The following is a 23,204-nucleotide window of genomic DNA, read 5'->3' on the forward strand; positions in this document are numbered from 1 at the left end:
TTAGAGAGGGCGGAGTCCTGTCTATGGCGGAGCCCGGCGGAGGAAGGACCCGGGAGTGGAGGCGTGTCTGTCTGTGCTGGAGACAGGGACCAGCCGGGCAAAGACCCTAGCTAGATGTGTAAATATGGCTGTTACATATTTGTCTATCCTGGCTGAATCACACGGTTTTCTCAATTATTACAAATATTATATAAAAAATGTTGCAACAGAAAATAGTCAAATTTCAGTGGAAGAAAGGAAGTAGGCTAGATTTACTCAGGTACTGTAGCTAGCTACACGTTTAAAGGTCCAATATGTAATATATATTACTGTTCTACACCATTACAGAGGGAAATATTATATTTTTTACTCCACTACATTTATCTGACAATTTTAGTTACTTTACAAATTGCTATTTGCTGCTTTGCCTTTTAACACATTTCTCTTTTGATAATTTAGACAAGAACAATCTTATTTATTATTATTGGAGAACTGTAGGCTACAGTAGGCCTATATGAACTTTAAACATCCACACACAAATCCCAAAGTCAAATAGGACTTTAATAAAGGTTCATCATTATAACATCGATATAAATACATGACTCTGAACAGAAAATACCAAATAAAAATACAAAACATACAAAAAGAAAATATTAAAAGCATGATTCTCTTTCAGTTGCCGCCCTTGAGCATCCATGGCATTAAAGCAACACTGTTTCCTGTGTATTCTATAGGAGTAAAAGCCATTGTCCAGTTTTTGCATCTGCAAACATTTTTTCAGTAAAAACTGGAAGGACTGTATGAGGTCTGTATTGGTGCCCCCACACACAATGAAGGGGGGCAAAGGGCATACAGAGGAACACGACAGTGATGTCACTGACTGACTGTTCCTCCATGATTTGTACTCTCTCTCTCTCTCTGTTGGCATCTGTTTATCCCAGGACCCATCGATCACACTGGGAGGAGTTTAGCTGCACGGACTCACAGCTCTCTCCACCCTCGTGCTGAAAGATACAGATATTAAAGATTTTATTTGGCAGTTCTGTTACTACACTACAAAAGGTACATGTTTGACAGATGTAGCCCTGTGTTGCCACACAGTGTTACCAGATTGGGGGTTAAGCAACGTTTTACCCATGCTATAGCTGCACAGCTCTCAGGATAACGTCACTCCAGACTGAAATATCGCAACTATTGGATGGATTGTCCTGAAATGTCATTACATTCATGGTTTACAAGAGGATTTATCCTAACGATTTTGGTGATCTCCTGTCTTTTCCTGTAGCGCCACCGTGAGGTTCACATTTGTGGTTCCAAACTATCCTGCGTGTTGATTTCACTTTCCTAAACAACTTGTTTTTTTACTATTAAGTTGTATTTTTTTGATATGCAATTGTAACAACATGTTTTTTTTTCGTTCTGGTCTGAAGCTATGAGAGTAAATTACCTGTTTTTGCAGTTTGGCTCAGAAAGTAGAACTACAACTGATTTGGCTATTAAAATCTGGGTGTAGAAACCGACCTTGAGTGAAAGTGAAGATATGTCAAGTAAAGTAAGGCATTAGTGAAATAAACATGCAGTACATACAGTCAACTTGCCTAAATTAAGTTTATAATAAGTGAGATACACACCTTGTTGGCGATGGCCCGGAGTTTCCCCAGCAGGGAGGGTTTCTGGGTGTAGACCACGTCGTCGTCGGGTTCCTCCCCTTCAGCCAGAGCACAGCTGTCTGCAGCTGGCAGCTCACACTCCTTGTTCGCAGACATCACCAGACGAGAGTACTTGTACTCCAGCCTGACCACAGACCACAGGGGCATGAGACAACATGTTATTAGGCATAGACAACATCTAGTGTTAGATGTTCAAAGGCGAATACTAAAACCTTTCCTTTAACCGGAAAAGCTGTCATAGTATAGTTTAATCCAAAAATCAAAGTGATTCTACCAAACAGATTGCTCTTCTAAAAAAGCATTTAGACCAAGATAAATCTGAGGGGCGATGAAGTGGATAAAAAAGAAAAAGGTATATTTCTGTTACAAAAAATTGGGTTCATTTTTTCCTCACTTTTCTCTTCTCTTTCATGATTTGTCAAAAGAACTGGACATTTTCACTTTTTCAGACCTCTAAAGTGCCTTTACATGACACAATCTAAGAAGAAAATATAACTGGTTTGGTTGCTCATAACTTGTGTTTTGAGGAAGAAAAACCATAAAGGGTCACAAATACACTTCATTTTAAGAGGTCACAGCTAAAAAGCTGGTGACCCCTATTAAAACCAGTCATGTCTAAAGTAAAAAACAACAAATAAAGTAAAAGTAAAGACATAACTAATTGAAATTATAAATAAAACGTGTACTTCTTGAAATAATCATAGCCTTTACTGTCGCTGACAAACAGCCGCTGACCTCTCTGCCTCTAAATAACAAAACAAGGTGATCTTAATAAGTACGTTGGCCTTGACTGAGATTGGTGGTAGCATCCGATTGGCAGGTGCCTCTAACCTCTTGTTTTTCTTCCAGAAGAAGCAGGTGAGAGAGATGAGCAGCACGGCCACGAAGGCTCCGCCACCAACCCCAACCTTCAGCCACAGAGCGATGGCCTCACACGGAGAGGAGCTCCTGGGAGGCAGCGATACGCCTTTGGTGCACAGCTTTGGCTCGTTCCACAAGAACAGAGTTTCCTGCACAGTGACAAATGGAGAATTTCCACATTTTTTGCTTGTGCAAGCAGATATTTGGCATTATAAGTCAAATAATGGAGCATGTGTATTTGGCTTCATTGCTGAGGTTAGTAAGAGCTGGGCGATATGGAGAAAATCAAATATCAGGATATTTTTGACCAAATACATCAATGTCGATATTGCGGCGAAATTGTAGAGTTGACAATTGGTGATTTCAAAAAATATTTACACAATGTGATTTGTGATAAATAATCATCAGTAATTTGGATATAATGACTAAGTGGGTTAAGGCAAATAACAGCTAGAACAGTCTGGTAAGTTCAGAAAATGACATCACTTTACTTTAATGCAGCCTTTAAAACCAGGAAAAGACAGGACTTGTTTCATATTACGAAATTATGAAATCCAAAATTTAAGGCGATATCTAGTCTCATATATCAATGTCAATATAATATCGATATATTGACCGGCTCTGGGTTATTCAATCAGTCAATCAACATTTATTTATATAGCACTTTACAGCAACCAGCAGGTATCCAAAGTGCTTCACATCAGAAACAAGAATAAAACAACATATCATACAACAAAAGGAATGAAACATAGAAAACAGTAAAATCAGAAAAGGTTACATAGAAACAGGAGGAGGAGAGTGAAATTGTCACACCACTACTACGTATTAAAAGCCATTCTAAACAGATAAGTTTTGAGTTTGGACCTAAAAAGAGCTACATCTGTAATAGTGCGAATATCAGGGGTTAACTTGTTCCAGTGTCTCGGGGCAGCAACTGCAAAAGCCTGATCACCCCACCGTTTATACCTTGACCTTGGGACTTCTAAAACCAGTTGATTTGAAGAACGCAATGACCGGTCGTGCTAACGCAGTGTTAAAATCTCTGACAAATACTCCGCGGCCAGGCCATTTAAGGCCTTGAAAACAAACAATAAAATCTTAAAATCGATTCTAAAACGCACAGGGAGCCAATGTAGAGTGTAAAGAACGGGAGTGATGTGTGCACATCTAGATGTATTTGTTGGCATGAAAAGCCAGAGGATTCGGAAGATTATACCACCACATTTCAGCGCAAGGCCTTCATCCGTGTGATTTACTGATTTAGACTAGTTTTTACTCAACAAAAATCAATTTAGTTTTGATACATTTTTTTTTTTAAATAGTTTAGTCTTATCCCAATGTCTTTAGAGTGGTTTCATAAAACACACAGAGGGTTTTTGTTGTGTGTTTGTCTGCAGAAATTATAAGCAGTCTAAACTGAATGATGCAATTAATATATATCCAGTCAAACTTAAATAATTTTAGATGTGGACACAGCAATAACATTAAAAACATTGAGAGTTGTGGTTTGTTTATTATTCAATCTGAATTTAGTTGTATATCTGGATATTTAACCAGAATCCTTTAAAATAAATCAAATCTATTTAGGCTACTTCTTAGATTAGTGTTATATCTTCTTTAATAATATAAAATGACGCTAGAGATTTAATAAAGACTTGAGAGAGATTCATTAGATTTGCTGCTTAAAGAGTATTTCACCAGTTTGTAAATGTTTGCAAAATGCAACCATTGGAACACAACCCTGGTTGGATTAGTTTTAGGTCAGGGTGATGTTACACAATGAATGTAGGCAATAGCAGGTGTGTTACCTGGACGCCTCCCTTGCACGCTCCGTCTATCCGGTGGTAGTCGTCCTCGGCGCAGTGCGGACAGGCGCTGGCGCTCTCCCACAGGAAGTGAAACGTACATCCATCGCATGTTCCTGCAGGACAGGAGCTGCACAAACACACACAGAGAGTTTCACAGACTTTCTGTAATTGGTTGTATCATGTTCACAACTCTAATCTATCTGAAATTCTTAAGGTGTATGTTTGTAAAAAAAAAACACACACACAAAAAAAACATTTTGGGTGGAAATGAAAACACAATCTCATTCATAGAGTACATTACCACCTACCTGGGCACAGAGAGCTCTCCTCGTTCAGACTTCTCGGGGTTACAGCGAACAGTGATGACTGAACTGCGACCCTGATCACATGAAGCCGTTGCCTGCGTTGACCTGAAAGAAAATAAGGACCCAGTTAAACACAGCAAAAACATACACTCACTCACTCTGCCTCCATATCTCATACGGTACCTGTAGAAGAAGTTTATGTCTGGAACATCCTTTATGTTTTCAGGAAAAAGCTCTAGTTTAGCGTTCACGCCATCCAGAACGGAGTCTACTGTTGCTCCTGGTAAGAAACACGGATAAAGATATCAAAGGAAACATTATAAACTGGTTATGATAGAGCCACATATTGCCATTTAACAAGCGTCGTAGGCCTACCGATGAAAGTGTCTGCAAGGCTGATGGACTGGGAGGAAATGGCCATCCTGAAACCCCGCCCGTCTTTTGGGATGATGGTTGATTGACAGATGAAGCTGTCCACCGAGTTGACAAACTGAGCCAAGTCGCTTTGGTCGTCTTTGCTGGACACGTCGGTGACGTTATCTGTGCAGACGGCGCCTCTCGTCGTGCCCTGTAACAGACGTGTATGCAGATAGCGTGACTATTAACTGTCAGTTGCTGTGGTTACGCTTGATGTTTTACTGCATTTAAAAAAAAAAAAAACATTTATCAAACTGGGGTGACGTGAAAACATTTAATTTCTTCTCACGTTGTGAATAGATCTTCAAAATAAGAAAATAGAAAATGTCAGTTTGTATTATAGCTGGAATATTTAATGAAGTCTGGTGGGAATACGGCCACAATACACAATAATTGTAAAGACAGAGTGAAGAAAAGTAAAGTAATGTTGACAAAAACATCAATAGTCCAGACACCACTATCATTTTCAGGCAAAATATAATTTAACAAAAATTATAGCATAATAAAGCATCCAGTTAAATGCCCTGAACACCCATACAGGTGTTTTCAGTTAATCTTGCGGATTTGACCTCTTCCTAGGACTGTGTGGGTATGTTTAGACTGATTGATTGACGTCTTCCTGAGTCTCCTTTTAGCTTTGTTGCACCTGTTAGGGCAGGACAAATTACAGTTTGATGATTATTGGTAGAAAAGATTTGTGACCTAATAAATTCCCATCTAAGCTCCAGCCCACTTTAAACCTGAGCAGAGGTCTAATCAGCCAGGGTAACTATAATCATCTGCGTGGGTGTTCAGAGGCTTTAAAGGAATCTCTAATCTCAGATCTCGAACTGGAATAGCAACTGTTGCTAATATACGATGAAATCGAGTATGTGTGAATTACCTCGTGGCCACACAGGCTGATGTTGAACAGGTGAAGGTACTTTGTGCCTTTAGAGGTGAAACTCGGCCCAATGGTCAGCTGGGCCGGGGCGCTCAGGGAGCTGAGGTCAAAGGTCAGCGTACGGTTGTTCTCTGTGTGGGAGAAGGAGCAGTCGCTGTAGCAATGAGAGTGTTCCTGAAAGAAAAGAAAAAAAAAGAACTCTCAACATGCTACATATTAGATGCACTATGGACAGTACAAACTAATGATAATGATAAATAATGAGTAAAATCAATAAATAAAATAAATGTTATGTGGTTATTTAATTAGTGATTTGCAACATCCCATTTTTTATTTAATATGTTTCTGTTTAATGTAATAATCTGTTATCACTGCTTTACAGTAATATAAAAGTAATTTTTCATTGCTGTTATTTACAGTCAATTTAGTAAGTTAAGAGTTTTTTTTTGTTCCTATAAACATCTTTCACGTCCTCTATAATAACTGTAAATCAAGCCTATAGTGGCTTAGCACAGAACAGGATTTTTATAAATTGATCCGGCCCCTGACACCACATTTTGATCGCAAAATTCTCCAACCAAACATGTCAAGTTTTCATATATGTTCTTTCTATTTGGTTTTCAGAACCATGGTGAGAGCTCCAAAGGGTTCATATAGAAATATAATATAAAAACTATTTCAAAAAAATGATAATATATTGGTTTTATTAGTCTTATGTGGCCCAAAAAGCACTCCCAACCCCAATGTTGAGACACTCTGGCTTAAACAATCACTGCTTATTGATAAAACCCAGAGTAGGACTGGGTATTAAACATCAACATTTCCATAGCACAATGTCAGATTATCTTGTTTTCTTATGCTTGGATCAGATAGTTCCTGATTTAATTTAAAATCGTAGACTTTTCTCTTTAGTAAAACATTTTGTGTGGCTGCTTGTGTTCTGACAACAACACACAACTTTTCTTTTGTTTGATGAAAAAGTAAAGTTTAAGATAGAAAAACCTATTTATATTTCTCAAAGTAAATTATCAAAATTAGGATTGTTTTGGTGTCTGTACCAAAACTCAGGAATAATATCAGCACTTGTACAAAAAAAACCCAGAGGAGGAAGTCTCTCTACCTTGTTGCTAATACTTCCAGGCCCACAGGCGACACATGCATCCTGGCCGTAGGTATGGCGCCCTGCCAGGTGTGTGTTAGGCGGACACTCCTGGCACCGGTTGGTGTCTCTGTCGATGTAAAATCCTGCAGGGCAGGGGATGCAGGACGAGCCGGCCCGCTGGGAGTTCTGGGGTACCAGAGCGCAGGCCCGACACGATGACGCCACCCCATCCAGGACGTTTGTCACGCTGATGGAGTACAGCTTCACCATGTCACTGACATAATGACGCACCTACAAACATACATACACAGGATAGACACATATGTTGAGGTATATAATCTTGATATAAAATGAAAGTGCATTTATTGTCATATTTGCACTTTCTCGTACAGTAGCATTAATGGCAGTTATAATTTGACAAACTATTTAATTCTACCTTCATACACGCGAATGGCATGCCAAGGGTTTAAATGAAAGGGAATAAGGTACTTTATGTGTGTGTGAGTTCACTTACGTCCAGAGCATGGTTAGTCCTCTGGAAGGCCCATGTATATGAGACAGAGTCGTTCCTGGTCATGCTGTGTGAGTATGACTGTTTCCCTTTACTGCCTTCCCAGGACTCCACCACTGTGGTGCTCTTCCTGTTCACATCCTGCAGGGGGCATCGCAGGAAAACAGTGAGATGGGAAAAACACAGGTTGGATTACTAATCAATCTGCAGAACACTGTAATAAACTGGACCACATTGAGACAAACGTGACTATTTCTGGCTTGCTGGTAAAATAAGTCCCCTAATTACTACCTTTCTGCTCCAAACACACACAATCAAAGCACACACCATCATGAAGTAGAGCTCACAGTCGCCAGAGCAGATGGTCTCAAACACAAAGGTTATCGAGCCAAACTCGCTGCCGGTCATCCCTGAAAGCGAGGCTGGCACCCTGCCACCAAAAACACAAACACAGGCAGAGACTAAGATGATATAGACATAGAAATAGAATAGAAATACTGTATTGTTAAGTGGATTTTAGCTGGAAATTACTTCCTGCAAAACCCCTGTTTTTCTCTGTTAAGACAGCTCTCTTGATTTTCTCTTTCTATGGTGTCCACACTTAGATAACGCATAGATAATTACAAATATGTCACAGAAACAATCAGATCTCCCCAGAAAGAAAGCACACAGACTTACTTGAAGCCAGGCACATGCAGGCTAAGGATGAGGTAGTCATTATCTGAACTGCCTGCTCCACTGCGGATGTGGTCCCCTGCAACCTCCCATCCTGATGAACAACAGACATGATGCACACACATTATCTCACCGATTCTAGATTACAGATCTTTTATGTTGTATTAGTAAGACATAACAGACATGATGCACACACATTATTTCACCGATTCTAGATTACAGATCTTTTATGTTGTATTAGTAAGACATAACAGACATGATGCACACACATTATCTCACCGATTCTAGATTACAGATCTTTTATGTTGTATTAGTAAGTACATTTGATTCTAACTCAATTGTAAATTATTTTGTGAGGTGTGAACACTTCTTTAGTGCCTCTTTTACTGTGCTCACCATTCATGTCGTCACATTTGGAGTTGCCCACGTTGAAACAGGAAGTCTTCATGTTGGAGGGCAGTACATTCCACCATTTATACTCGTAACCTAACACTGGCTCGGTACCTGCAGGGCACTTAGTGCACACTGGCACCCACACCCACACCCCCAACACACACACACACACACACACACACACACACACACACACACACACACACACACACACACACACACACACGCTTTATTTAGATACAACAATGGTATTTTTTTAAACATTATGTTTGCACAAGAACATCTTTTCAGGAGTGGATAATCCATCTGAGTCCCCTCTGTTTAGGTGTTTAGTTGACTTTCCTTAGCTAAATACTGATTCAAAAAGATTCAAATTCTATGAAAACAGCACCACTGCTTGGGTAACAGTACGTGCCAGGTGTGAGCAGGTTTACCGTGGGTGCCGTTTGAGTGGGTTCCAGGTGGGCAGGGCAAACAGGTGGAGTCGTTGCTGTTGTAGTAGCCGGGGTTGCAGGGGGGGCAGGGCTCCCTCTGTCCCGTCACAGGCAGCTCCACGGCCCCTGTGATGTTCTCCACACAGATTTTTGGCTCCACCCAACGATACAACACCTGCGTCTGTAACCGACAAATCACAGAGGTTATGATCAGGGAGGGAAAGAGTATTCTAATAGAGGGGCTTTACGAATATACAAATATAGAATACATTTAAATGTACCTGGAGTAATACAGACTGAGATACATAAAAAACAAACTACACTATCAACAATAGATATGTGTTTCATTTCTGTTCTTTAATCATCATGTTTACTCAGCGCTTTCAGAGATGTGGATACAAACAGCTCAAGGTTGTGGACGAGTGCCAAGGAAGTTGACTTTGGATCAGATTACATGTTCACTAAGTCATCATTTCCTTTCTCATCACATTGTGTGACTTCTCTAGTTTCTGATACAGTAATACCCTAAAAGAGCTGACAGAACGTATCCACTGTTTATTATCAATTTAAATGTAATGCAGTAAAAACAGGCAGCATTCTCCTTCTGTGTGAATAAGCAGTGCGTTAAGGAAATTTACAGGATACATGCAAACAGGCATCATTTACTATATGTCCTTTTGTTAAGTGTAAACATTAGACCAAAGATAAACAGGAATGTTTATCATGTTTTAAATATAAAACCAATCATGGGTCTTTGTGTCTTGTATGTATGTTGTTAAAAGTCTTTATATTTCCAAATTGTCTTGTATTGTATTTAGTTTGGGTACGTTAACCTAGAAATTTAAACAACAAAACAACAAAACTGTCAATTTATCTTTGACAGGTGTAACTGTCCTTGTGTAGTAACGTGTGTGTGTGTGTGTGGGTGTGTGTGTGTGTTTGTATGTGCGCATGTGTGTGTGTGAAATGTGAAACGTGTGGATGCTGCTGACCTTCCCTTCGCTGTCGCAGGCCGTGTGGATTTGGAAGTAATCCTTCTCTGAGCACGGCGGCCTCACCTTACACTCTGCCCATCCCTCATCTGACAGAGGTGGAGGAAACAATGATGATCCAGTGCACACAATGGTGTAGAGAAAACATGCACAACCAGAATGTGATGCTCGGTAAATCCAAATTACTATTTTTTTACTTTACAGAAGAGAATGTAAAACGTTTAGGGTTAACACAAACATGAAACGTCTTTTTATATAACGTATATTATAAGTCAATAGCAGAGTTCAGCCAATATAGCTATAGATATTATCATGTACGTGTCGACCGAACATAATCGTATTTAAAGGCTACATTTTAAACAATTCAAAGAACAATGTTGCCAAAGCATCAAAAGACAATTTGTCCAAATGTTCGGACAGTACACAAATCAACAGTAATAGAAAAATTAACACAAAATTCAGATTGATATATATTAATTATATCAACAAGATATGCCCTGTCTCCTACTCCTAAGCGTATTTTTAATTTTGAGAGGTCAATCAGCTCTTTAGTTGAACTTGTTGAAGTAAATGGTCCTTATTTCAATGAATGTTTTACATCGTAGGAGGAAGTGAATTTCTGTCTCAGAGAGATATTCTGCCGAATCATAATCTCTTTTTAGGGCCAGATAACATTCTAATCTACTTTGGCTTTTAGTTTTTTCTTTACAATGTCCTGAATAGATTTCCTTATATTATGTTATAATTTGATTTACTCTGATTGGTGTTTGGATAGCAGTGTTGTTGTGAGGATGGTCAGAGTGTGTCTGAGAAGTGGGCAGTTATAACTTTTTTGTTTACTTGGTTATTATTTACAATGAGTTTATTTCCATTTACAGTAAATCACATCCTATCATGTTACATTTACAATTACTGTCATAAATAATTTGACAGTAAACACCATTATTCAATTATTAAATAACCTCCAATAAATGTGTCAAACAATCCTTAAATAACCAAATTTGAGGGATTATATAAAAAGAGGTTGTTAAGTGTTTGAGTAAAAAAGTACCATTGGACTATACTATATATTTTCAGATTTTTCTATTTAAGTTACATTTAAATATATTAAGGTAGATGAGGATTGGCTGATTTAAAAAAAAACAAAAAAAAAACTGATTAAATTAGTTTTTTTATTAAAGCAAAACTTACTTTTGGTTTTATAGCTTACCCAAATCTTTCTTTACCACTTCTCACTGGATATAATTAAGCCAACAACAGACAACTAGTGACATACTACTGTTGTTTCATGTGTACATACGTGAGTAGTAGTGTTCAGGGCAGGTTGTACAGGAGGATGCCCCCTTTATGGAGAAGGTGTTGCTGGCACACGGCTGACAGGATGATGAGCCAGGGGCCGAGCTGAACCAGCCAGGCCGGCACGGGAAACACTCCGATGTGTAGGCCACACCTGGACATATTTATATTTATAATTTACATCTGAGAAACGATTTTTTGGAATGTATCTTCATAAAGCTCATGAATGCCTTATTGTGTGATTGTCTTATGCTTTACCCTCTATTTGGATGTTCTTGAGCAGCACGGGTTTGACCATCTTCCCTCCCACCAGGATGCCGGTGGTTCTCCAATACAGGATGTTCGTACCGGACTTCAGATTCACCTAAAAATAAAAAACAAAAATAAAAAGACACGCACACGGTGAAGCAAGCACAAACTATAATGCAGCACCTACTAACACAAGTGGAGTCAGATACTCACTTTGTGTGAGTCCCATTCTCCATTGTTGGTGACTTTAATCCACTTCTGATCATCAGCCTGGGCCATTTCTTGACACTGCTCGTTCTGGACCTGAACACATGTTAATATCGTAGCTTAGCCATAAAAAAAAGTTTTTTCAGACATATTGGCAAACGAATAAATCAAAATACTATATTAGGCTGTATTGTACAGTAGGAAGCAGTTAGAGGTGCTTACATAGAACTCAAAGAAGATGTTGTTATCGGGGTACTGGTAGGTGAAGGAGACGGAGCCCTGTTTCTCCAGATGGACTGCGTAAACCAAAGACACTGTGCACTCGTCGCGGTTCGACTCCAGATACACGCCCTGTGGTGTCCATGATGAGCTGCAGCACGGACAAAACACACTCAGCAAACCAGCAAAAAGAACAATGGCTGTATGCTCAACTCCATGTTATCCTGTGAGGAAGGTATTGTCCGTGAGTGTTTGTGTCACCTGTTGCAGGCCAGAATGTCCTCTCCATTTGGCCCGGGGTCCAAGAAGCTAGCCAGGCTGGTGAAGCCTGCAGGGATGGCGTCCCACTGGTCAAAACGAAGGCCGCTGCCCAGCGAATAGGAGCCGGCCACACACGGCGTGCACTGCTGTGTAGTCATCTCTAAGAACTTCCCAGCCGGACATGAGAAAGCTGTGAGGCAGTGAGGAAAAAGAGGGTCACATTGACATGCAAGTACACACACACACACACACACACACACACACACACACACACACACACACACACACACACACACACACACACACACACACACACACACACACACACACACACACACACACACACACACACAGTGCTTACAGCAGTCTGTTCCTCTGATTGGAGGTGGAAGGTTTGAGCAGGAGCTTGGATTGAGAGGGATGGCGACCCTCCATCGTGATTCTGTGCTGTCACACTCTGTGTACTGGTAGTAGTAGTCTGTCTGCAGAACACACATACAGATACACACAAAGATCAATACACCATCCAATGGAGCACTTTGGTTCAGACTGATATATCTCAGCAGCTATTCGATAGAATGGCATTACATTTTGTCATGACATTCATGGTCCCCAGAGGATAAAGCATACTGATTTTGGTGATCCCCCTACTTTTCCTTTAGCGCCTCAATGATGTTCACAATCGTGGTTTTGAGTGAAATCTCTCAACAACTATTGGATGGATTGCCAGGACGTTTTGGTAAACACATTCATGCCCTCCTCAGGATGAATTGGCCATCAGGTCAAAGTTTCCAAACGTCCGATACTTTGCTTCATGCTAAACATTGGGCACATTAGCATTGTCAGTGTGAGACTGTAAGCATGCCGATGTTTAGTTCAAAGCATCACATATAGCACTGAACACAAATCCCTTTTTTTGTGAGCATGAAGCTGGTTTCAGTGTAAAAGTGGCAGTTGACCCCGATCCCCACGGCAACCAACCACTGGAACACTAATGGTCCTTTAAGAGCACAACATCCGGTCATCTGTGCAGTCGCTTCTTTCCAAGGACTGTGTGACATTATGCTAATCATTTGAAAATATTGAATATTTATTTAGGACATTTTGTCCAAAGCAAACTATAATGAGGTGCTTTTATTTAATCTCCATAGAAACAAGAGCTAGAGTTAATGTTATGGTAATAATTAAGGTAATGAACAGTGTTTCTTAGATAGATAGATAGATAGATAGATAGATAGATAGATAGATAGATAGATAGATAGATAGATAGATAGAGATACTTTATTTATCCCGAAGGAAATTAAGGTAAAGTACAAGATACACATTTTACAAGATCTGACATATATTACAGACTTGCTGGTTTCAACATATTTTATTTTTTTCCCCAAATTGCCTTTAAACATGTTTGATTCTATATCCCTCTTACTTTTTTAAGCACTTAATGTTAGAAAAACCCTCATAATAAAGAATAAAACTCTGGCACACTTTCATAACTCATCTTGTTTATTTCATATTCATTTAATACATTTTGTTTTGTCTAAACAATCTTCATCGAGGTATATTATTTGGACCAAAACATTGTATTAAATAAATAATAATAAATAAACCTCCAGTAAGCAAGAAATTGTGCAGGGTTTTTTCTACTTTTATTAAAGTTTTGTAGCCCTCTGACGCACATGTAGGTGTGCAAAGATATTTTTATTATGATTCTGAGAAAAATGCTCTCTAAATACACTTTATTATTTATTACAAGAAAAGTTTGATATTCTGGGAAATACCGTGCGCTTATTTGCAGTTAGGTGAGAAAATTGATACGATATTAAGCTACGGTCAGTTAGCTTAGCATAAGGACTGGAAACAGAGGAAAAACAGCTAGCCTAGGTGTGAAATTATTATCGCAATTTCATATTATATTTTCTGCCATAGTGGTATTTAGATGTGAACTTCAGGTATGTTACAGCTGTAAAAAATGATGCAGGAGGACAGCAAGCAGATTTTATATTGATATTAAATGTCTTGCTTCCTCTCTTCTCTCATTTCACCTTTAAATACCTAAATGTCAAAGCCTTCAAATCTGTTTCCTTCTTGATGCAATCTTGCAGAATCAAATAGGGCCTGGTTTGTACTTCTAATGTGACTTCCTTTGAGTCCACAGCCTCGCTCTGGAAGATCTCCATCTCCTCCCCTCAACCTGCTGTTCAACTTGACAGACAACTCAATAGCGCGTGCAGGCAGATGGCTGCAGCAGAGCACGGACATTTAAATAGCAGCTGATTAAACTGGAACAATCACAGAAATGACCTGCGACGTGTGTACGGGGGAATTAATCAGAGACGGTTTGCAGATTGCAGGATGTGTGTGAGACAGATACAAGCGACTAATCACCTTTCTGCAACGACAAAAATGGCCATTCATGCTTACCCCCCCTGTCCCCCCCCCCCTCCCAACACACACACAAACATTTGGATTGCCACGTGAGGATCGACCACTTTATTAACATGTAGCATGGCTGAGATTCACCTGCTGTCCATTGGACAAACAAGAGGGCTGTTACCAGTGCTAATGTGCTCAACAGTTGGGGGAAAAGGTTAGCTGATAAAAAAAGACATTAGCTGTTTCGCTGGTCTCCCAGGTGACTCACACTGGTTGTCATGGAGACTGATGAGAAGAAGGGGGGAGGAGATAAAATTCAATGCTATGAGCTCTGGGTCGAGAGATTATAGGACTGGGGGTTTTGGGATGTGTGTAGTAAGGAAAAATGGACACTACATTTTTTGGACTGCTGATATTTTGTATTAAATGTTTGATGCCAAAAACATCCAGAAAATTAAATGGAATGTAAATGGAAATTGCATTCTTCTCAGAGTGGAAAAGTGAATCTGAATTTAGATCATCACTGGACAAACTCACTAAAAGATTGATTAAATTTGGTAAAATTAAATGTCATCTCATCTATTCTATCATTCATATAATTCATCTATCATTCTAAATCCAGCGGCTACCTGATGCATTTCAGAGGCAAATATTGTACATTTATAACTGTAGTTTGCAGATTCAGATTAATAATACAAAATATGATCAACCAATAAAGTATTATGTAATATTATAGATTAAGATAAAACTGTATATATGTTGGCGGGGAAATTCACAACCCAGCAGATAAACGTATATAAAATAATTAAAATTAGCTCCACCTTTACCAGCTGCAACAATAAAAAGATGAACACACTTATGCATCACCAATTATAATCCAATAATATAATTGGTGTATGATTCTTTAAGTATAACATGATGCTAATATTTGTGTAGGCTACTTTCAATTAAAATGTAAATGCATGATTTTAACTTGTAACAGAGTATTTTCTACACTGTGGTATTGTTACTCTTACTCAAGTAAATCTGAGATCTGAGTAGCCTACTTCTTCCATCACTGCTGGAGGCTGCCGAGAGAAGGGATGGAAGCCAGCAGACAGCGTCATCTCGTTATGGAGCGTGTTTCTGGTCAACCGCAACCGCATTTTAAGCCGATCAGCGACGTGTAAAGGACCGTGTGCTCTCGCTTAGATCCAGTGTTAGCCTACACCAATATATATAAATGGAAAACGACTTGTATTTTATTATTGTGCATTATGACAATCCTTTATCTAATCTGGTTGTAGGCTAGATTCCTGCATGTATGGCCATTTTCTTGACTTGATCATCACATCAAAATAGGTTGTGTGATAAACGTCATTTCTAGATTACAATAATATATATATTTTTTTAAAGAACCATCCAATTTTGGCATTTTAAAAAGCTACACACTTGTGTTTAGAAGTAGCATCAGGATATTTTACAGCTTATAATAAGCGCACTCACCTCATCGCACGGCCGCAGCAGGTCGGCGGAAACAGATGATGTGTGAGCGGTGATGATGAGTACAAGGCAGCGGGGGAACCAGGAGGCCCACACCTGCTCCCGCATCCTCAGCTCGGATCACAAACAGCCGGCTGTCCGCTGCCTGGAGCCAGAAACATGAAACAGGCCGAGCGGTGAGTGTTTATGTGGTGGTGTTCCTGTCATTGATGCGCCTGCCTGCCTGTCTCTTTACCCTCCACCCACACTGCCGTCAAGACAGACGGTGTAAAAAAAAAAAATCCATACTTCCGGTCTCAGCTTTCAAATTAAAACTCCAGTTATCCCTAGAATAAAGAGTGAGAATAAAGATTTGAAGTAAATAACAAGATTTGGCACAGTGTAATGTACCCTTAATCCTTTTTTTTATATTATTATGTACTATTATTCTTATTAGCTTATTATTATTTATGATGATTCCCTGTGTTTTAATTCACACGTTATTTTTTTATTCTGCAGACTTTTGCAAAGTGTAATCAATGTTTAAGAAAGGTGATAGTATGAAAATGGTAATAATTTTAATTTATGATTCATGGGAGGTTTTTAGTTAATTAGTTTTATGTAGATTTTTGTCTAACAATAATTAATGAAAGGATTAGCTGATTAATCAAAAACTGATCAACAGAAAATTAACGGGCAACTATTTGGATAATTCATCATTTTAAGCAAGAATGCCAAACATGTGCTGATTCAGGCTTCACAAAATGTGAACATTTGATGCTGTTTCTTATCATATAGCCTATGATAGTAAACATATTTGAGTTTAGCTGTTTTTCGGATTAAACAAGTAATTTGAATAACTCACCAAGGGCATTTTCAACTATTTTCTGACATTAGACAAATTAATTGTCTAAACTAGACATTATTCCTCATATTGATTAATCAGCAAAATATTTGCTAATTGCAGCCCTAATCTTTTGTCAAATTCAAATATTTAAATCTTTAGTTTTTTGAGTCTTAAGGCTAAGAATTTATACAGTATTTCTACCTACTTTATGTTTCATTACAGATTTAACACATCGACACCGGTGAAGCTGTTGAGTAAACTCGTAGCACATGAATATTTTATCTCAAGCTCTATGCTTTTATTTTGAAGGCACCACCCACCGCCTGTCACAGCCTGTAGAATTATTGGTCTTTTCACTACTCTCTCAGCTAAACCCTTTCAGACAGTGACGCCACGAGTGTGATAAGACACACTTTATCTTGATTGACAGCTGGATATAGACAACTGGGAGCAGGCCTGCTGGCTGCTGAGCTTATTATAACTCTGCACTGACAAATAAGTAGGAGCTTTGAGAATAACACTTCAATTGTGCAATACAATGTAGTTTAGGTTAAAAAGTCCACGTTCAGATTTATTACAAATGTGTTGATCTGATAAAAAAACATAATTTAATCTATAACTAATCTATCTACTTTACACAAGGACAAAATGGAAAACAAAGTAAATGGAAAGAGTCGAGGTGAGTGAATCTATTAAATATTTTATGTAGCCTACAACTTGTATAAGGTATTACACAATAATAAAATCTGCAATCTTGATTTTGGTGCAGGACCATTAAGGAAATAAGTTATGTTAACTTTTAGTTTTTTTAAATACTAGTTAAATATATATTTTCTTCAAATGGTGCAGTGACTGTGTTTTTTTTTTATTATTTGGTTTTATATTTTATTTATTTTGTGAACATTTGTATGTTTTTTGATGTGGAGCAATTAGTCCATTTACCGGCAGGTGACAGCAGCAAACAACAGCTCTGCAGAAATATCCTCACGAAGAAGAAGTATGAAAACCGGATGTGACGTATAGTGCAGAATCAAAACAGTTAACATTTGACAGCTCGGCACTGTCCCGCTAAAGGCTTATAAAATGCAATGGGAAAGGTTACTGCCAATGTTAGAAATAAACTACACTATTTAGATACTGGAGCGAGTTTTTACCGGACTGTCGAGGAATGCTAATGCGAGGAAAAGGTACTTTGGGCTAGTTTTAGCAGCAGCAGCAGCAGCAGCAGCATCTCTCTATGTAACTACCTGGTAAGCTTCCACGGCTAACGAAAATTGCTCCATGGCTATCTATGGGCTGAACATTACCATATATAGACCGGCCACAGAACTCCCTCGCCGGTGAAATGTAAACGGTGACTCCCGGAGGAGGCTGACAAAGGGCGAGCAAAGACAAAACTCAGCCTGGAAGATAAAAACACGCTTCGCCATGTCATCTGAGCAGATTATTGCCATCGTCATGGATGACAAAATCTACGAGGTGAATAAAAAGAAGCTGATAGAGAAGAGCGACTACTTCCGTGCACTGTACAGCTCCGGGATGAGGGAGTCCACCGAGGACTCGGTGCAGCTGCAGGGGCTCAGTGTCCCCGGGCTGGAGCTGGTCCTGGAGTTCATCAACACCTCCAAGGTTCAGGTTGTCAACGAGACTCTGGAGGACCTGATTGAGACCGCCTCCTTCTTACAGGTCACCTCCATCCTCAAGCTCCTCACCTCGGAGATCCGGCTGGACAACTGCGTGGAGCTGTACAGCCTCTCTGAAGTTTACGGGACTCATGATCTGCGTAATGCTTGCCTCAAATACATGAGCTGCTACTATCACCCCATGCTTAGGCGGCCAGAGTTCAGCAGCCTCCCCTCTGCTGTCAGAGTCCAAGTCAGGGAGATGCGCATGAAAGGCACCGCCACCTTGGTAGCCATCGGAGACTTCACCTGTCTCTCCCTGGACGTGCCCGATCAGGATGAACCCTGGTCCATGCTGAGGTATGGAGAGGTGGAGCAGCGCTGGAAACCGCTCGCAAACAACCTGCCTCCAGATATGATCAACGTCAGAGGATATGGCTCAGCTGTCCTCGATAACTACCTGTTCATAGTCGGTGGATACAGGATGACGAGTCAGGAGATCTCTGCGGTGCACTGCTACAATCCCTGTAGGAACGAGTGGAACCAGGTGGCTCCACTCAACCAAAAGAGGTAAAACCACATCTACACATTTTCTCTCAAATATCAATAGCAGCAATCATGTTTAACTTACTGCATCTATTCCTTTAGGTCCAACTTCAAACTTTTGTCAGTACAAGGGAAGATGTACGCTGTAGGGGGCCAGAGTCTGGGCACAGTGGAGTGTTACAGCCCAGAACAGGACTGGTGGACCTGTGTGTCCTCGATGCCAAACCCACTGGCTGAGTTCTCTGCATGTGAATGCCAAGGGATGATCTACGTTATGGGTGGATACACTGCAAGAGGTTTGTATAACTCAGCTCCGTATACGGTCACGCTATCAAACACAGTGTTACACATGCACAATTACAAACAATATAAACTGGTACACATTAAAAACAGCGATGGCCACTTGTCTCTTTGTCCTGCAGACTTTTGAAAAGTCTTATTGCCGGAGGGTGAAAACTGCCTTTGAAACAAGCAATGTGCGCCTTGATGCTACAATATTGCTTATGTGATAGTAGCAGTGAAAATAAATGAAGGCCTGGACGGCTAATAATGGTGGTAACAGTCAGCAACATAGAAAGTAATACCTTCACTTCAAGGCGTTCTTTGGTATTTTCAAAATCAGGAGGACACTGTCGTGTATTATTACTTATATAACTTCAATTATTAGGGCCTTGGTATTGTTGGGTGCACATTATTTTATGGTAGTTATTGCTGCCTGAGGGCATATTTTGAAGGAAACTAGATTAATTGATTAAAAAGTCGATCTCACACATCTGAGTTGTTTTCAATTATTACAGAATGCTTACAGTAATGCTTTAATAGCAGCAAGCAATTTTGTTTTTTAATTCACCCCTGATTCTACATACTGTACAGGTATTTTGTGGTGGAGGTGGTTTGTTTGCAGCATGTCAGGAATAAAATAATAACTTTCTCTTGCTCTGCATGTTTTCTGAAACCAGACCTACACGCTTGGTGCTGCCACATGTTTCTTTCAGTTTTGTGTCTTTGAGTTTAACATTTATTTTGTGTGTGTCTGACAGACAGGAACACAAGTGTTCTCCGTTACTGCCCCACCTCTGACACCTGGACGGTGTTTCGGTCCTGTCCGGCGCACATCCGCAAGCAGCAGATGCTGTCGGTGGAGGACACAATCTACCTGGTGGGTGGCTACACCCACGAGCTGGAGGTGGGCCAGCGGCAGCGGCGTCCCAGTCAGACGGAGGACGTGCTGACGGTGCAATCCTACAACGTCTCCACGGGGGAGTGGATCCAGCTGAAGGAGAACACGTCCAAGTCTGGCCTGAACCTGACGTGCACGCTGCACAACGATGGCATCTACATCATGAGCAGGGACGTCAGCCTACCCACCAGCCTGGAGCACCGCGTCTTTCTCAAGTACAACATCTTCTCTGATGCCTGGGAGGCGTTCAGACGCTTCCCAGCTCTGGGACAGAACATGCTGCTCTGTTCGCTTTACCTACCCAACGTGCTGTGATTGGGAGGGCTGATGGGAAAGACTAACAGAAGTGGAGACCATGCCAGTGTGTGGCTTGATTGTTCTGGCACAGAATGGGGCTCTGTGGCATTAGTGGAAACTGTATCCGGTTGCCAGGTTGAACACCTCGTGACCTTTGTGCCTAAAAAAAAAACCAACCTGCACTACATTGTACATACTGCTGCGGATGCAAATACAAAAGCTACAATGACAAATAAAGTGATGAAGCGCTATGGCCCGTAGATCAACAGCATCATAACAGCTTGCCCCAGTTTGTACCTCTCATGTATTAACATTAGTCACAGTGAACATCATCTGTTTTTTCTGAGAAATAATTCCCTGGAAAGTTTAAAAAGCCCAGAAGGACATTAAACAACACTTACTGCTGCTCCTAAGATATTTCCAGGATCTCTAAGACTGTCTTAACCACCTCGATGAGAAAATATGTTGTCTGCTGCACAATTAAAAAGATTTTAAAACTGTTTCCCAACTTGCGACTTGTTTTCTATCCAGGTGACTCGCCGGTTGCCGTCATTGTTTGGATTGGGAAACAGATTTCCAACTTGGGAAACTGGCTAAGATGTTTTTTTTTTTTATTGTGCAGCAGACAGAATATTTTACCATCTAGATGGTTGGAAGAGTCTTAGGATTCTGGAAATATCAACAGAACAGCGGTAAGTGTTGTTTAACAATCCCTCTGGGTTTTTCAAACATCGTCGAGTAATTATTTATATAACGGATGGTTACCACTGTCGGATGAAATGCTAATACATGAGAGGCACACAAACTGGGTCCACATAACATCATGCTTTTAAATCTATAGGCCACAATATTCCCAATGTTTACACTCCCAATATGGCATTGGCGTACATGTTTATCCATAATTCACTACAAACCTTAAGATGTCTTGGAAACAAAACTCATTTCTTGTCCTCATGAACTGTACATAGCAGATAATCATGAAATATGGCTTTGGTTTTACACTGCCAGTTTTATGGGAATTAAAGGTTCCTTGAAAGTTATTGTTTGGGATCAGAGAGTGCTTAATGTGTTGTATGTACACTTGTCTTATTTTCCAGAGATAAACTAAGTGAAGCTTAAAGCGCAATTCCATGAAATGAACGATGCACATGTGCCTTCTGCAACCTCCAGTTGATGGAACTTAATACAAAAAAAGCACAAAATGCAAGACTTTGTTACATTACCAGCAACTGACCAAAAGTGGTGTTTGTTTTTCTCTCTGCTAAAGCAGATTTTGTTTTCACTGATCAAATATTGGAGGTGTGCAGACACGAGAAATAAGCTTCGAAGCAAAACTTTTTTCTGAAATGCTGTTTTGGGTAAATGCAGCACTTTTGATGTTTGATTTGGTGGATTTCAGATTCTCTCTGCATTACATTATTGTTTGCCAGTTTTGGGAATTTAGGTCATGATGAATAAAGACGAAGTTCAGGGGTCTGTTTTGCAGTTCTTTTAATTCACCATTTTATACTGTAATTTCTCCATATTCTACTTGTGTCTCTGAGGTTTGTTCTATTCAAAATTTCTAAATCAACTGAGCATAACACGTAACATCTTTGATGTGACGTCTTAAGATAAGTGAGCAAATGTAATTTGAGTGAACTGACCTTTTTAAATAATTACAAGTAATCCCTAGAAGAGAGAATGTATGAACCTGATTTTTCCAATGGGTTTCAGTGTCACCACTATTATCTGCAGCGCAAGCAGATTAAAATTTCAAAATTAAATCAACAAACAAATGTGAGAAAAAGTAAAAATCACTGAAAAAAAGACCCCTTACAAGATAGAGAATATACCAGGGACCCCTTAATGTATAATATTTGGAATAATTTGACGTAGCCTATTTTATTTTTTTCACTTATAGTCTTAGTTATGCAAAACAACACGAGAAATGTATTAGAAAGATAATACGAATATATCTTAAAGAATACCCATAAAGGGATGATTTGAAGTGCATTTCAGAACACACACACACACACACACACCAAGATAAGTGTGAAGTGAGTGTTTCACTCAGTGGGTACATAAGCACGGATTCAATACGGTAGGCTATTTAAAATAATATACAATTTGTTAGATTAAAACGTGATCTATTAACTACTAAAGATATAAAAATTTTAATATTTGCCTTTTGTAAAAATAAATATATATTTCAACTTTTTACAAAGCCCCTGGTAGAGTGACAGGAACAGCGAATCACTGATTTAGTCCATCACATGTACAAAAACAGCACAAACAAAAATCAGAAAATAGTACAAAATGCCCATCACAATGTCCCAGAGCCCATGATGACTTTTTAAAATGGCATGTTTTATCTGACAAGCAGCCCCCACCCCAAAGATTTTACAATTTATAGTAATATAAAACTTATATAAAACAGGAAAACTCTGTCCTAAATCTTTGAAACCAGTGAATACTTGAGACTTAAATGATCAACTGAAATGTCGCTGACTCCAATAAATACCATCCCACAAGATCAAAATCATCAAAAATATGCCCTAACATATTTCTCTCTCTGGAATATTTATCTATAAAAATGAGCGCATGTGTCCCTCTATGGCTGTAAAATGCAATCTG

The 23,204-nt window shown here is 39.5% G+C and overlaps 2 protein-coding genes across 2 annotated transcripts; one reads left to right on the forward strand and one right to left on the reverse strand.

Annotated features, from left to right (window-relative positions):
* Positions 1 to 519: 519 nt before the first annotated feature.
* Positions 520 to 16,376, reverse strand: LOC120553516 (endosome/lysosome-associated apoptosis and autophagy regulator family member 2-like). The gene is made up of 22 exons (XM_039792030.1): positions 16,121 to 16,376; positions 12,624 to 12,744; positions 12,263 to 12,452; positions 12,005 to 12,152; positions 11,789 to 11,878; positions 11,585 to 11,690; positions 11,331 to 11,480; positions 10,031 to 10,119; positions 9,039 to 9,219; positions 8,608 to 8,736; positions 8,215 to 8,305; positions 7,864 to 7,966; positions 7,540 to 7,677; positions 7,044 to 7,316; positions 5,924 to 6,097; positions 4,999 to 5,191; positions 4,807 to 4,903; positions 4,627 to 4,728; positions 4,319 to 4,445; positions 2,481 to 2,659; positions 1,611 to 1,773; positions 520 to 983 (listed from the first exon to the last, which is right to left on the reverse strand). Exons 1-22 carry the CDS (start codon positions 16,223 to 16,225, stop codon positions 912 to 914), a joined length of 3,021 nt encoding a protein of 1,006 aa, XP_039647964.1. The 5' UTR covers positions 16,226 to 16,376; the 3' UTR covers positions 520 to 911.
* A 796-nt stretch (positions 16,377 to 17,172) lies between these two features.
* Positions 17,173 to 22,064, forward strand: klhl42 (kelch-like family, member 42). The gene is made up of 4 exons (XM_039792444.1): positions 17,173 to 17,622; positions 17,892 to 19,135; positions 19,214 to 19,407; positions 20,152 to 22,064. Exons 2-4 carry the CDS (start codon positions 18,372 to 18,374, stop codon positions 20,604 to 20,606), a joined length of 1,413 nt encoding a protein of 470 aa, XP_039648378.1. The 5' UTR covers positions 17,173 to 17,622; positions 17,892 to 18,371; the 3' UTR covers positions 20,607 to 22,064.
* Positions 22,065 to 23,204: the final 1,140 nt, after the last annotated feature.

Source organism: Perca fluviatilis, chromosome 23 (assembly GCF_010015445.1).
Source record: "Perca fluviatilis chromosome 23, GENO_Pfluv_1.0, whole genome shotgun sequence".
Taxonomy (NCBI): Eukaryota; Metazoa; Chordata; class Actinopteri; order Perciformes; family Percidae; genus Perca; species Perca fluviatilis.

What these genes read in the sequence shown, in the direction of transcription:
- LOC120553516 (XM_039792030.1), bottom strand. Translation starts at nt 16,225, where the DNA reads ATGCGGGAGCAGGTGTGGGCCTCCTGGTTCCCCCGCTGCCTTGTACTC. An exon ending in CAAGAACATCCAAATAGAGG is followed by an intron (nt 11,481 to 11,584) that starts GTAAAGCATAAG and finishes AAATATGTCCAG; the next exon opens with GTGTGGCCTACACATCGGAG. An exon ending in GTGAGCTCTACTTCATGATG is followed by an intron (nt 7,678 to 7,863) that starts GTGTGTGCTTTG and finishes TGCCCCCTGCAG; the next exon opens with GATGTGAACAGGAAGAGCAC.
- klhl42 (XM_039792444.1), top strand. Translation starts at nt 18,372, where the DNA reads ATGTCATCTGAGCAGATTATTGCCATCGTCATGGATGACAAAATCTAC. An exon ending in GCTCCACTCAACCAAAAGAG is followed by an intron (nt 19,136 to 19,213) that starts GTAAAACCACAT and finishes CTATTCCTTTAG; the next exon opens with GTCCAACTTCAAACTTTTGT. An exon ending in GGGTGGATACACTGCAAGAG is followed by an intron (nt 19,408 to 20,151) that starts GTTTGTATAACT and finishes TGTGTCTGACAG; the next exon opens with ACAGGAACACAAGTGTTCTC.